Genomic DNA, 16,756 nt, shown 5'->3' on the forward strand with positions numbered 1-16,756 from the left:
TTAAAGCTTAAACATAATTTTCAATAATTTATAAGATCTGCTTTCAAATTGTTGAAATTTATAAGTGTTAATAATTTATATTATAAGTTGTGTTAATAATTTCTTGGGAGTTTTAGATGTAAGAATTATACTCATATCCTGAGGAATTATTTTATTATTATGAAATTCCGAAATGGCCATGCTAAGGATAAGTATCAGCTTATGAAATTATTCAATATAATTAGTATTAAAAAAATATATTTCGATGTATAGGGAGAAAAGGGTTTTTTAATATTATTTATAAATTTTAATAAAACATGAATAAAAATAAAATAAACTAGAATGATGAATCACGTTAAAAAAAAAAAATTTGCCGACAGTTGGAATCGATCCTCACATAGCAAAACAAGACTAATAGTGGCATAAGCCCTTACTACCTTAGCTATCGAAACTTCGAGGGAAGGAGATCTTAAAGTCACATATGTTCATCGATAACCTCCGGGGCTTGTCCTACAGTTCACAACAATTATGATGAGGAAAAATAATTAACCAGTGGGTATATAGCTGAACTGACATCCTTAAAAAAATTAGCTGAACATTTTTTCAAAATAATACTACATTTCAAATTAAGTATTAACGTACGGAAAAAAAAAATGTTTTGATATCAAATTCTGTGCATATAATTATGAGCATTTAGTTTCACGATTTAATCTAATATAAGATTGATAGATAACATTCAAGCAAGAGCGAGAGAGCAAGAGTAAGTTAAATATATATAGCATATACTCGGTTGCAGTCAAAAGAGGAAAACTCATGTCGTCGCTTGCTTTGGCTGTGCGCTCAGATATATAGCTATAGTCAACATTTCCACTCCTCTCCTCGTAGGCACACATTCGGCATACCCCTTCTACGTGTCACCAAAATGTGCGCCTATATGCTCATTTCCACGCAAATCCACTTTTCTTCTTGTAGGCGCACGCTCTTCGATACGAGTCTTGCACTCTCAAAAAATGTGCGCCTTGGTTCGACGGCTGGCCGCGGCGGATCGCCCCGATCAGCGGAAAAAAGTTGTCTCACGCCATAGCATTGGCGTTAGCAATCTCTCTACTCATCTCTGGTGTTGATCATTCTCGCGAATTACCTCCATACCAATATCTTCCCTACGTAACAATATTGTTCTTGAGTTCAGTTACTAATTTTGACAAGTTTTTAGAAATCTTGATGAATTTACTGTACGTTATTTGTTGTGAGTATCAAAGCAAAGAATGGATAATCCTTTCAGTCAAAAATTTATAGCCATTAATATGACTAAAATTTATAGCTATAATTATAGCTATAACTCCCTATAAAACAGCTATAATAATGTATAAAATTAAGCTATAAATATAGCTATAAACTACAGCTGTAAATTTTTCACAAATAATAAATAAAAATTAGTTAATAATCAGATTTTTTCAATGTATATCAATCAGTACAGATGGTATCATCCGTATGATAACAGCAAAACTGGGGGCCTAAAGTATTTTTAAATAAGTAAAAAAAAACAAGAAATCATATACAATTTCAAGTTTTTTAAAAATTGTTTAAAAATACTTTAGGCCCTCAGTTTTAATGTTATCACACGGATGATATCGCCGATTCTGATCGATATATGTTGAAAAAATTAGATTTTAAACTAAATTTTATTCAAAATTTGTAAAAAGATTACAGCTGTAATCTATAGCTATATTTATAGCTGAATTTTATACATTATTGTAGCTGTTTTATAGGTATTTATAGCTATAATTATAGCGTTAATTTATAGGTATAATTATAGCTATAAATTTTTAACTGAGCATAAACGAACAAAAATCTTTTGGATAGTATTACTCAAGACTGTGATAAACAATATGAAATACTAATTAGTAATAAACAAATTGAAATTTCTAATGATACGTTTTGTAACAATTTAGATAGTACAGATAAATTCGTTTATAATTATTTCTTAGAGATTCATGTAAATATTTGCAAAACTATTTCTAACTCAGATAAATTATTGAATACTCCAAATCCTTACACTAACGAAAAGTTAATAAAATTTTTTATAAAATTATTGTCATGGTTTCCTGTTTGGACAAAGATCACAGCATCTACTAATGTTGATAGCGTACGTGGAATCTCATACATACAATAAAATTATGATCTTGATCTTCTTAATTTACTTACTCCTAGTGAACAAAACAAAATTGATATTAAAGAATTTTTAATAGAACATGGAGAATTTCTAAAAAAAAAAACTTTTGATGGGCTACAATTTTTGAAAGAAATGAAAAACCAGAGTAAGCCTGTAAATAATCTACAATACAGTTTTTTAAACTTTCAAAAAAATTGGAAGGGTAAAGCCGATTGTGAAAGTGAAACTGAAGAACTAAATGTTTCTGATGATTTTATTGAAAAAAGTAATGAGTGTGAGAAAACTTTTGGAATGCGTAGAAATGACCATACTTATTGTAAAAAAATCTCTGACCTTAAAATCTCAGATGATTCTCATAATTTTGATAGATCCTTAAGTCAAGGAATATATGCATTTAATCATACTTTGTATCAATCACCTCCAAAGAAACAGGAAAGCACAGAGATGTGTAGTGACATTAACAATACGTTACCTTTTATAAAATCAAGTGAGAAAAAACCATCTAAGTATTGTAATCCAAACCCAGCTATTTCAGCATACCATATCAAAATAAATAAAATTATGGGTTCAAAGATACAATAATTTAAAACGGTGGTAGATTAAAGCCGCAATTAAATTCAATATAAAATTATATACGTATAAGAATACACAAGTTCTTTTGATAGTTTTGCAGAACTAATAACTCACGGTATCTTAAACTTTCCAGACTTAAGATGTTTGGTTTCTCGCCCGAGCGCGACAGCCGAGCGAGGCGCTGCGTGCACTTCCGCCATGCTCACGGGCTTCCGTCTTGCCGGGAGCCGCCTCTGCGTTCGGGCACTTGAGCACTGCTCTCCGAGACGACCGGACGCTTGTCCCGCTCACACTCACGACGCCTCTCACGCTGTAATTAACCCTCTTGTACAATATCTAGTAAAGTGTTTTACCAAACATTGGTCCTTTGAGAGCCGGATTCCGCGGAGATAACCAGCGACCAGCAGCCCAGAGGACAGCTGGTGGTTCCACATTATTTAAAGCAATGTAAGTATAAGTGACAAACAAAGCGCGAACATGGCCGCCCCGGTCGCCATAGTGCCCGCCGCCCGGCACCAGTCGTTCGGCCACGGCAATGTCGAAGCCGTGTCGCCCTGCACGCGTGAAATGTTGCGAGGGACTGCCACGGCTGACAGAGCTCGCGGTTCAGTCATTTGGCCCAGCCACGGCGGCAAGCAGGCTGTGTCGCTGACGGCCAAAGTTAACGAGTGGTATAGACGTGGCCCGGCTTCATCAAGCCGCCATTGTTGCAATGATCCGCCGACGGCCTCCTTGTCGGCCGTGGCGGCCATCTTTTCCGCTCAAGCGCGTCGCCTGCCAATTTGACTCGAATTGTCGACCCCCCTAACACCGCCAGCTGTGGCTCGGTGGCATATTCCGCTCAAGCGTCGAATACTTATGTTTCAGAATGGACGAAGGCTGGACCGCACTGTTCGGTGCTCAGTCGGCTCTCGCCGAGGTTGTTGGCCACCTGACCCGCACCATTCATGAGATGGACCCAGCCCGCTGGAGCTTAGGCATGGTAGAAGCGAGGTTGGAGTTGCTCGGCGGATATTGGGGCGATTTTCAAGCCAACCATCTCAAACTCATCGAAACTCCGCCACCGGAAAAGGCGTCTCGGTTGGTCCAGCTGTACACTGACGTGGAAGCGCACTACCTCGACGCGCGGTCTTGCCTTCGGGCCGTGGGCCTCGCTTGCCGAGAATCAGCATTCCGAACTTCTCCGGGAGACGAGAAGACTGGGAGAGCTTCCGTGATCTCTTCCGAGCGCTGATCCACGAGGATTTCCAACTTACCAACGTTGAGCGCCTGTTCTATTTGAAGTCGCTTGCTCAGGGAGACACTAAGACGGCCCTCAATACGGTCCAGGTAGCCGAGGCCAACTACTCTACGGCATGGGCTCTGCTTGAAACGCGCTACGAGCACAGCTGCCTTCTCGTCCATGACCATGTCACAGCCCTGCGGAACATCAAGCCACTCAGAGACAAGTCCGCCCGCGGGTTGCAGAGCCTCTTGGACACCCTGGAAAAACATCGCGACCAGCTTCGCGCCTTAGGTCGTCCCGTAGCCGGCTGGGACGATAGGTTTGTCTCGTGTGGAATGACTGGCATGGATCCAGCGACGAGGCGTGCATGGGAGGAGGAGCTCCAACGGTTGGAGAGTACCGTTTCCGGCTCCGAGTTGACGTCACCACATTCGCCACCTCGACCGACTTTCTTCGGCGCCGTTTCCGCGCCGCCAGCTCTGTTGAAGCCTCGCAGCCCGCACGTCCCTTCAGCGGGACAGCCGCACGCTCGAACTCCTCGACATCAGGACGCAATTACCACGCCCTCGCCACGAGAAACGATACGCCGTCGTGCCTGGCGTGCCACGAGGGCCATTATCCCGGGCGTTGTGCGCAGTTCCAGGGGCTTGATGTACGCGCACGGAGGGAGCTCGTCTACCAGGCACGGCTGTGCTTCAATTGCCTCCGACCCGGGCACGCTGTGAAGTACTGCCCCTCCCGGTCGGCTTGCCAATATTGCCGAGCGCAGCATCACAGCTCACTGCACGACGGTGCCCGTCGCCGCCACTCGGGGCAGCCCGATGGCTCTACATCATCAAAGCAGCCCCGCACGGACCCGCCCACCTCTTTATCGGGAGAGCACTCGACTGACGCATCACTTCAAGCTTGACTAGCCGTGCTTCCGACCGCCCTCGTCCATCTGAGCGGTCCTTCTGGTCGTCGAGTTCCGGCCCGAGCGCTGATCGACGCGTGCTCCGAGGTCACCGTCATCTCTGCGACTCTCGCACGCCTGGTCGGCGCACGACTAGAAACCATCGAAGCCAGCATCTCCGGCGTCGGCGGCGAGTCCGCCGTCCGGTCCAGAGTCCGGGCCCATCTCCGCCTCGAGCTTCCAGGGCCCGCACCACCGGTCGCGCTGACAGCGCTGTGTTTGCCCAGGCTCGGCCTGGTATCCCCCTCCACCCCGCTGCACCCGGAGGCAATCCGGCAGTGGGCTGACTGCGAGGGCCTTGCCGAACCTTCGTTTGGCACGCCACAACGCGTCGACTTCCTCATCGGCGCCGACTACTACCACTTGCTGCTACGACCCAGCTACACTCAACGAGGAGAAATCGTCGGGCAGCGCACAGTCTTCAGCTGGGTATTGGCAGGCCGTGCCGTCGGGCTCGCTCCAGGTACGTCGGCCGTCTGTGCAGCCGCCCAATCCGACGTGGCTCCGCCTTGGCACAACGAGCTAACCGCTTTGCTACAGCGGTTCTGGGAGATGGAGGATCTTCCTCAGGCTCACCGCCGCTCAGATGAGGACATCGAGTGCGAGCGTGCGTTCGCAGACCACCGACGCGCCGCGGACGGACGGTACATCGTGCGCCTCCCGCTGAAGGGCAGCGGTTCGCTTCTTCTTGGCGACAGTCTTTAGAGCGCCAAGGCCTCCTTGGCAGCTCTGCAACGCCGGCTTCGGTGAAGCCCCGACATGGCTGTGGAGTATAGTCGATTCATGGCTGACTATCTCGCGATGGGCCACATGCGCCCGCTCACCAGCGCTGAGCTTGCAGCTACAGCTGGGCCCGTCAACTACATCCATCATCATGGCATATGGCAGCATGCTGATCGCGGGCGCAAGCTCCGAGAAGTCTTCAACGCGTCCAACCCGACTTCCAGTGGCCACAGCTTGAACGACGTCTTCCACGCTGGACCCAGACTTCAAGCCACGCTCCCATCGGTGCTCATGCGCTGGTGGCGGCACCGCATCGCCTTCTGCAGCGACATCTGCATGATGTTCCGGCAGATTTGGATCGACTACCGTGACGTCGACCTGCAGCGGATTGTCTGGGCTGCCGATCCCAGCCAGACTCCAACCCACTACCAGCTGCTCACTGTGACTTACGGCGAATCGTGCTCGCCTTACCTGTCGCTGCGTACCCTCCAACAGCTATGCCAGAACTAAGGCCACAACTGGCCCGAAGCCAGGGATGTTAAACATACCCGACGTCTGACCGACTTGTACTCGTCAGACGTCTGCTGTGCTCTGAGGAGTCTATTCTTCTGTAGCCAAGGGAGCCTCATGTTTCAATACATAATCGAGTTGACTTATCTTTGAGAAGTCATCAAAACATTCGAAAACAGAGCAAGTCTCAACGTAGGTATGTAATAATGTGGTTTTTAAGCATCTGAAGCATATAAACATTATTAGCAAACATGTGTTTGTATGTATGTGTAAACATTGAGGTTATTCCCTTGGATGTTTTACCATAGTTACTATTCAGAACTCTCTTTATTTACTACTCTCATTATCTAATCCTTAACTCGTTTTGAAAACGATAACTTATTATTTTTCGTCTAAAAATGCAAGTGTACTTATTTCATAATATGTATAATATATAAATGTTTTACTCATGACAGTGATAGTGTTTATCTTCTACTTTTCCATATTTTTACTCAAAAGTGTCTGAATTACTTCTCAGTTATTGTTTTTAAGATATTATGCATTTGTTTTTACTGAAAATGTTAGTGTGCAAGTTGGGTACACTTGAACATTTAATCATCAAAGTTACCAAATAAAATAATGTTTGAAATTATTTCCTGCAAAAGTTTTTAGATAAATGTAACTTTACAGAAAAATGAGTTCACCCTCACCACCTATTAAAAGACCCTATCATGATGGTTGGACAGGTTTCACCAAAATAAGGGACTTATCTGGCAGAATCATCGAAGGTGAATGCCAGATTTGCAAGAAGCGAATGAAAAAAACCAGCAAGGCGGGACTAACTACGCATAGGTACATAAGTAATGCATATAATTTATAAATACTAAAAAACATTGTGTATATTGATTCCATTCTCATTTTTAGGAGTGTTTGTTTATCGAAGTCTGAGAATATTGATCCTAACATTCCCAATGCACAAACGTTTTCTTCTGCTAATACGGAATGCTCTTTTGAAACTCAAGACTGCTCTCCTAGAATAACTACCAGTAGTCCAAATATTCTTGCTGTGGATAATTCAGCTATTTGTAATAGGAACTCATCTACTCAAATACATACATCAAGTTGCACCGTAAGTCTTTTTCATATCATACCACCTACTTACCAAGTGACACTATTTGTAGTACGTTATACGTGTTAAGTTTAATGTGTTATCAGCAAACTGATTATTATTTATAACACAAACATTCTTTCTACGTTGAAAGAACATGTATAGAAAACATACGCACTATGATAAATATTAACACTCTATTCTGAATGTAAGGATATTTACATTAAAGTAAAATTCTTATTGATTTATTATATTTCATTGAACAATTGCTTATGCCAGTTTCATGTTCTATTATTTCTTTTATTTTTGGTTTAAAATATTGGTGTGTCTTTTGAAACTTTACAATAGGTTGAAAATTAAGTATTATTAAAAAAATTTATATATTTTTTTTAGGTGACTTCAAAATCTCAAGGTAATCAATCACGTACTGGTACTAGTATTTTACAAAAAGATTTAAGTGTTTTAGAATGCGTTGTTATTAATGAGATTCCCTTTACCATATTTCGGGATGATTCATTTAAAAAAATGATCAGAGCTTTTGATAAGAATTATGAACTACCCACAGAAGAAGATTTCAGGGATCGAGTGCTGAATCAATCATTCCTAAAAATCAATGGAAATACCAAACTTATGCAGTCAATTAAAGTTATGGGAGTGACGACTCACACAAACGAGTCAGCATCTTATTTTTGCAGTTTTTTAATAGAAAATGATCGTTACTATCACATCCAAACTCAAATGTGTGAAATCGGTCAGGATATACCAGGAGAGCTCACAAGTTTTATAAGTGATTCAGTACAGGTCTCTCAGTCTACTTATCACACATCCCTTTGTTACGTGATCCTAAGCAGTGGTTACACAGTTCCTAATGTAAAGTCCCTGGAAAAGGACGCTCATGTGAACATCATTTATTGCTTTTCTATTTTTATAAATAATCTTATAAAAAATATTCAAAGTGATATTGTCGGCTCAGGTATGCTCAAGCAAACTTTACTAGAGATCAAAGATAAAGCTGGATCAGAATATATGTTAAGTGATTTCACACAACATCTTTTCCCACTCTTTACAGACATTACAAACTATTGTTTTAACGTGGATGAGATGTTAGATCGATTGTATAAGCCTCTCCTATTGGCTGTCAATTATTTTGATCCCTCTTACAGAGGATTAACATTCATTAATAATGAAGTTCATGAAGGTGCACTTTTTGATTACTTGCTCGATGAATTGCCGTATACAAAAGAGATAGATAGCTTTGATGCTTTACAAAAATATAGAGAAGGTAAGGAACCATTTTAAAAAATGTTGGACGCGGAGTCTTATGATAAGTATCGTTTTTGGTACGTGGCAAAAAAAAAAGACTCGCAAACACAACTTCTAAGTGCCTTTGCTCTTGATTTATTGAATATTCCATGCTCCATAAGGCGTCTAGATATTAATTCAATACTGAAAATTTATGGAACGCAACGCAACGGATGTGCTAAAACTACTGCTATTTTAGCCTATGTATTATTAAATAAGAAATATTAGAGGTTCAAAACTTTGGAACATTTTTTTTTGCATAACGTATTTATGTATTTCTTCAGATCAAAAATGCTTTAAACCTCATTTTCTACCAAACATTATTGTGATTATGTACTTGTTACATGTAAAATGAATCATGTTCGACTGTTACAAAATACTGTATAAGATACTATAACTAATATTTCTAGTATTATAAGTACTATACAAATTGAAATTATTTTAATATTTAGTCAACACAACTGTGATTTTGGTTCGAGAAATATTAGAATAACTAGTAAGTAACTAGTCAAACAACTGTGTAATAAAAATTATCACGAAGTGACATACATTTTTCTACGTTTTGTTAACGTGTAATAAAATTTATTATTTTTGTAATAGAATTTTTACCTTATTTTTTCCTACTAAAACAGACAATTTAGCCCAAACAATAACAAGAAAATGACGACAGCATCGCCATAGCTACTGACACTTGGTATAAATAACATTTAACGAAATCATCCAAAATTAATTAATCCAACAACTTTTACATACTACTTGTACAGGGTAATCTATATATGATTTTATTGCCAATTCTTTACCAAATCACTGGTTTGTACTTTAACGATTTTCAAACAACAATCAGACACGATTCAAACAACAATCAGACACGATACAGTCTTAAAGGTATCACTGGTAAAAAAAATCAGCTGATTTGTCGGCTGACAAATCAGCTGATTCCTGATGCCAAATAATCAGCTGATTTTTCGAACTTAGAAATTTTTTCCTTTTCTAATGTAATAATGTGATTATTTTGAGGAAACATAACTGTTAGTTGTAAACCAACAACTTGCAGATTAATCTCCCTCATGACATGTCAAAAAGATTCCAAGTCTCATGTAGGCAAAAAAATACAAGTCCCATGAGAGAAAAAAATACAAGTGCCGACCGAAAAAAAATCACTTTTTTCTTGTAAATTTAGTGCTTCCTAAAGTATTTACAGTTGGCTAAAGTAACCAAAAAAAGTCTTTTTTTTTTTACTCTGAAAATTGCAAGTCTCGTTTTAGCGTAAAAATACAACTCCCACGAGAGAAAAAAAATACAAGTGCCGACTAAAAAAAATAGACTTTTGTCTTGTAAAATAAGTGCATTCCAAACTATTTAGAGTTGAATGAAGTAACCAAAAAAAGTCTTGTTTTTTTTCACTTTGAAAATTACAAGTTTCGTTTTAGCGTAAAAATACAAGTCCCACAAGAGAAAAAAATACAAGTGCCGACTGAAAAAAACTTACTTTTTTCTTGTGACATAAGTGCATTTCAAACTATTTAGAGTTAAATGAAGTAACCAAAAAAAGTCTTGTTTCTTTTTACTTTGAAAATTTACAAGTCCGGTTTAAGCGTAAAAATATAAGTCCTACGAGAAAAAAAAAATACAAGTGCCGACCGAAAAAATCCTTTTCCGCCCTCGGGTGGTTTTGGGAGGCTGGTACTTCCTTGGGCGAAAAAGCAGTTTTCCGGAACTCGTTCGAAAATTCTCCTTTACGAACCTCGTTACGTCCCTCACCTTCAGCTCGGGCCGCAAACCTCTTGGTTCGCAAACAGAGACTTTTCAAACTCGTAGGAAAACTACCATTTCTCCCTATCAGGCGCAAAGTGAGGGCCCAAAGTACTTTTCGTGCATGCGTCATGGGCCCGAAGTGGAACTTTTCTGCCCTAGGGTGGAAAAGTACTTTTCTGCCCTAGGGCGCAAAGTAATCACAATTCTTTGTACACCATAATTCATACTTTTTCTGTACTAGTAAGCATAAAATGGGCTTTTTTCACATTATTTGAAGTGCCAAAAATCAAATTTCCCACACTGTACATAAAAATAGTGTGCAAAACATATAAGTATCAGTTTTTCAAAGTTATATAATAATGTGAAATAGTATAATTTTGAATTATTTCAATCCTACAATGAGTTTTTAAAATTAAATAATCAAATTTGAATGAAATCATATTTATATAAAATTTTTGAAGAATGAAAATGGATTTTTTTTTTTAAGAACGAACAATTTATGTTTTATAGTCGCGGGGCAAAATTCTATAAGTTTTCGAAATTAAATTGTAAAATTTGGATGAAATTATATTTATATACAATTTTTGAAGAATAAAAATGGATTTTTTTTTTTTAACAACGAACAATTTATGTTTTGTAGTCGGGGGGCGAAATTCTGTAAGTTTTCGAAATTAAATTATCAAATTTGAATAAAATCATATTGATATACAATTTTTGAAGAATAAAAATGGATTTTTTTTTTTTAAGAACGAACAATTTATGTTTTGTAGTCGGGGGGCGAAATTCTATAAGTTTTCGAAATTAAATTGTAAAATTTGGATGAAATCATATTTATGTACAATTTTTAAAGAATAAAAATGGATTTTTTTTTCTGAAGAACGAACAATTTATGTTTTGTAGTCCTCCGAGCGGAAAAGTACTTTTCTGCCCACGGGCCCAAAGTAGTCGGCGGGCGCAAAGATCGCCCGCGGGCGCAAAGATCGCCCGCGGGCGCAAAGTGACACTTTGCGCTCTAGTGGCGTAATGTACTATTTTTTTTTTTTAAATAAATGCTTTTCAAAGTATTCAGAGTTAAAAGAAGTAACCAAAAACAGTCTTTTTTTTTTTACTTTGAAAATTTACAATTCTGGTTTAAGCGTAAAAATACAAGTCCCACGAGAGAACAAAAATACAAGTGCCGACTGAAAAAAACTTACTTTTTTCTTGTAAATTAAGTGCTTCTTAAAGTATTTACAGTTGGCTAAAGTAACCAAAAAAAGTCTTTTTTTTTTTACTCTGAAAATTGCAAGTCCCGTTTTAGCGTAAAAATACAAGTCCCACGAGAGAAAAAAAATACAAGTGCCGACTGAAAAAAATAGACTTTTTTCTTGTAAAATAAGTGCATTCCGAAGTATTTAGAGTTAAATGAAGTAACCAAAAAAAGTCTTTTTTTTTTTTACTTTGAAAATTTACAAGTTTGGTTTAAGCGTAAAAATACAAGTCCCACAAGAGAAAAAAATACAAGTGCCGACTAAAAAAAATAGACTTTTGTCTTGTAAAATAAGTGCATTCCAAAGTATTTAGAGTTGAATGAAGTAACCAAAAAAAGTCTTTTTTTTTTTACTTTGAAAATTTACAAGTTTGGTTTAAGCGTAAAAATACAAGTCCCACAAGAGAAAAAAATACAAGTGCCGACTAAAAAAAATAGACTTTTGTCTTGTAAAATAAGTGCAATCCAAAGTGTTTAGAGTTGAATGAAGTAACCAAAAAAAGTCTTGTTTTTTTTTCACTTTGAAAATTACAAGTCCCGTTTTAGCGTAAAAGTACAAGTATCACGAGCGAAAAAAAAATGCTAGTGCCAACCGAAAATATACACTTTTTTCTTGTGAAATAAGTGCTTTTTAAAGCATTTAGGGTTGATTGAAGTTGCTAAGAAGCTTATTTTTGGTTCCTTCAAAATTATATGTATTGTGTAGGTGAAGAAATAACAGTTACACTTTCAATGATGTTACTATTTAATTGAACTACTTCGCAAAATATCTCGGAGTCACGCTGGACCGCCATCAACACCGCAAGGAAGGGAACAATAGCATCAAATTAGTTATGTTCGTATCATTATGCCGGTATTATGAAGCTTGTATGTCTGTTAAACATTTTTAATTTGTTGCGGTGCTGATGTAGTAACTTTTTCTGATTGGAGTGTTTTATAAGTATCCTGGCGTAATTTTTTTCAGGCTATTCTACTTATCCCGATAAAATATACTGATTGACTTTACCATTACTTTTTTGCATCCGATCAGTCTGAGAATTTTCACGGTCATACGATTTTGATAATTTACCATTTAGTACATTTGATTTTATGGAAAGTATCACCGCAACTATAGAATGGCAGGTATTTTATTTTTTTTCATCCTACCGTCATTTGTATCAGGGACTTGTATAATACTATTCATATAATGCAAGACGACGTTATTGAAGAACCAATATGACGAATAGAACAATATGGTGGAGAGTCTTATGTAAAATATTTTAATATTATGGGTCTCTGATGAAAGGGTATACTTAAGCAACTAACCAGAATGAACCACGTAACTGAAAATTAAATATGTTTAGCACAAAAAATTGAAATGTCGGAATCCTGTATAAACATTTTGATATAAATTTTAAATACAAGAGTATGAAGAGTACAGTAGACAAGCCGTTCATTGTTACTTTTGATTCTATATATGTATACAGCAGCTGGTGAAAGAGTGAATGTCCTTGATTTCTGCAACTTTTTATGCATATCAGCATCTAATGGTACAATGGAATAATAAAAACATGTTTTGTCTATTCATTGAGTATAAGAATTTAACTGAGGGTACGATATTTTGTACAGTTTGTAATGTACTAGAAAAGTAATGCTTATATATTTATAAACATTAAACGGAATTTTTGAACAAATATTAATTTTATAACTTGGTTACAAAATAATTTGAATCGTTTAGGTGATCAATATGAGCAATTTTTGGGTGTTCTACAGTGAGTTAACACACGATTGCGAACTTTCTGCCCATAGTTGTATTAATGATAGATGTTATCGTAAAGAGTAATATGTGTAATTGATATTGATTGCAATTTTTATTGAAAATCTATGCATCAAATAGAGCAATTGACAAATATACTTACACCTTTAAATGTAACCAATACGTCAGTAAAATTTTTCAATATTTTATGTTAACAATTGTGAATATGCGTCAACGTACTTAATAATTATTTATAAATTATTACAAAAAACTTTGTCAAATGTTAAGATAATTCTTAAATAGACTGATATATGAATACACATATAATTTATCTAATAAATTTTTATTTTTCATCCGTAATGGATTTACTCAAAACATAACTTATGTTTTATGCACCCATATCTATTTAATAATATCCACAAACTTTGAATCGCTAACGATTCAAATCGTACTTGCATTTGCCGCACTAGCAGAATTTCGAATGCCCATTACCAATATTAGTAAATTCAGAAACCGTATTTTGTTTTTTATCAGATAACTACGTGGTAAACAATGCTTATTTTGAAAACATTTGTTTTTTTTTTAAATACCAATAATTTAAGCCCAAAAGATTGAAAATCGTACATTCGAGTCAAAAGGTATAAACTTTTTAAAAATTGTCATAAGAGCCTATGTTGAAGCTTCAACTTTGTCATTTTATGTGTGCCGAAATACGTGGTAAAAAAATCTGAAAAAAATCAAGTCTTATTTTTTCATAGCGTGCTAAAACATATTCAAAATTTAGCCAAATCGTACATATTTTGCTGTAGCTTGTGAACGTCTTTAAATTAGAGCTTCTACCGTCTGCTACCACTGAAATAAAAGTACTTTCTTTTATAATTTTCGTAGCCCCTTACTATAAGCATTGAACTATAGTACTGCAATAATAAAAATACAGTATCGTATAGACTTATGATGCTAAAATACTATAGTGAAAATTTTCTTCATTTGATGAGAAATTAGTAAATTTCTTCCTATGGGCCCAAAGTGCGGAAATCACTTTGCACCCTCGGGACACACTTTCGGCCCAAAATTGTACTTTGCGCCCTTGGAAGAAAAATTTCGTTCTCACCTCGGGCACAAACATAGGTACAAAAATCACGCACTCTGGACAAGATTTTTGGACTTTTCGCCCTACGTAAGAAATGAACTATTATCATCACCTAGGTGAGCTAAATTTTTTATTTTCCACTCGGGTGATAGAGAAAGAGAGATAAATTTTCTACTTTTTTTTCTAGATTGGCAGAGCAAAAAAAAAAATTTTTAAAGAAGCAAAATCAATTTTGCTCACTCAAATTCTATATTTTAGTTACTTGGGTGAGTATAAATTTATTTACCTCTCATAACATTAAATTAACATTAAATTATCATTAACAGGTTGCTTACTCGAAAAAGCAAAATTTTTGTTAGAGCCCTCGAAAAATAAAACCTGTAAAAATATTGCAAGCCATATGTGAGCTTGCTCGGTCGTAGTGATCATCGCCCATTTGTTGTCGATCTAACCATCGACAATTCATGAGCATAATTTTTTACTTGATGAGCGACAACCCCTTTTTCGACACTGGTGACATAATATACTACTATATACTATCAATCCTTAAATAAAGCACAATATTCACGCCCATATAAATAACACTACCGTTCCGATATAAAAGCGTGAAAAATCTAAAATAATGTTTTGAAATAATTCGTGAAATAGTGAAAGAATACTAATAAACTGCGTGAAGGGCACCCATCTCTTCACGAGGAGCATTGCGTGGTGAAAAAGCACATGTGATAATTCACAGAGGTACTTGCCCGAAAATGTTGCACCGGCCGGGAATCGAACCTCGGTCTCCCGAGGGCCGACCCACGACCAAGCCAACTGAGCCACCGCGCGCTCAATAAGTATATATGTAATTATATGTTTATCATATAATTATTATATTGTAAACTAAGTATTCGTAACATATTATTAGATTAGTGACTTAAAGTATTTGTCAATGATTAAATGGTAAGTCCTGAAATTTTACCGACGATGGCCATGTGAACTAGTTTTATAACATGAGATTTAAGTGGGGGGCATGTGAAGCTTTAAGAGGTTCCAAAATATGAGAATAGTACAAGTAAAAAAAAAAATTAATTTACTTAGTAATTTTTTTACTTGTACCATTCTCTCTCTTTCTTTCTTTCTCTGTCTCTCGAGTCTCAATAGTTATCATGTTTTTCTCTTCCCTCACCATATATCCTTTCCCATGGCAAACTCGATATGAATATGATAATATTACCCCCCTCTCAAACCTGACTTAGCCTTGGCACCGCTGTTGCCGTGTGGGTACCTGTAAGCTACTTATACGATATCTTGTGAATTTAGTGTTACTTTATTTCTTGTTTATTTTTACAGTTTAGTCTATATTACCCGCTTTTTTGACCTTACCTTTGTTTGATTTGCCAAACTTGTATTTATATATTTGTTAATTTTCACCTATAGTGACTGCATCATATGTTGAGAGAGCGATTTTTTACTGCATCATGCTTTTCGTTAACATTTGTACAATCCTGATAGGCCAGATGGGGTTTTACCCTAAGGTCATAAATAAAAACCTTCAACCTTCCCTCTCTCTCTCTCACACACACACGCACACACACACACACAAATGTCAATCGGAGGCTCTCCTGCATTGCGCAATCAAAACTGAGCTAGACAGATTGCCATTCCCTTTTGGTTCACATCACAGAATACGGGATAATGTTTTCCTAACAATTTTTTTTAATATGGATATTAAGAATGAAGGAATGATAAGTGCATAACACGTTATATAAAATTCAGTATATAGAATTTAATAAAATAGCAAAATATCGATTTATTGAAACTTTCTAATAAAAACACAATTTTTACAATTTGATTTTTTTTACAATCTAATAATATTTAAAATTTTTGATTGAATGGAAAAGCATGACAGTGATAGTATTTACGATTAATTATTGTGTACGAAACGGAGCAGCATATTCTCACTAATTTGCAAATAATAAATATACTCTGGTCATCCCTCATTGAGAGTACTTCTACATAAGAATACTGACTGAATTAGTATAAATAATGTAAACATTGGACGTTGCATGATTACAAAAACGCATAGTGACAAGTAAAGTGTACATAAATATTAAAAGTAATTTATACATATAAATACATTTATGTTACTCAAGTAATTTCAATGTAAATTATAGTATATATCTATTAGTTTTCCGGATTTTTCAACCGTCAAACGATTACGGTATAAATTGTGAACATAACTCCATTGTGAAAATAAACCCTCTAATTGAGCTGTAGATGCCGGAATTAACAAAGCTTTAATGGCATCCTTTGCTAAATTCGGATAAAACACATCACTCAATTTCCAGAAAGTTATGGGATTTTTGCATTTGGGCGACAGTTTTCTTACTGATTCATGCATATTATTTAGAAAAGAATCCA

General features: G+C 36.9%; 1 protein-coding gene across 1 annotated transcript; it reads left to right on the forward strand.

The window, feature by feature from the left end:
- The first annotated feature begins 5,661 nt into the window (after nt 1-5,661).
- On the forward strand, nt 5,662-6,135 carry LOC149373992 (uncharacterized). Its single transcript, XM_089595093.1, has one exon. The coding sequence runs from the start codon at nt 5,662-5,664 to the stop codon at nt 6,133-6,135; it is 474 nt and encodes a 157-aa protein (XP_089451219.1).
- The last annotated feature ends 10,621 nt before the right edge of the window (nt 6,136-16,756 follow it).

This window comes from Copidosoma floridanum, unplaced genomic scaffold, assembly GCF_036245765.1.
Source record: "Copidosoma floridanum isolate Cflo_tuat_1 unplaced genomic scaffold, Cflo_Japanese_pri ptg000024l, whole genome shotgun sequence".
In the NCBI taxonomy this organism is placed as follows: Eukaryota; Metazoa; Arthropoda; class Insecta; order Hymenoptera; family Encyrtidae; genus Copidosoma; species Copidosoma floridanum.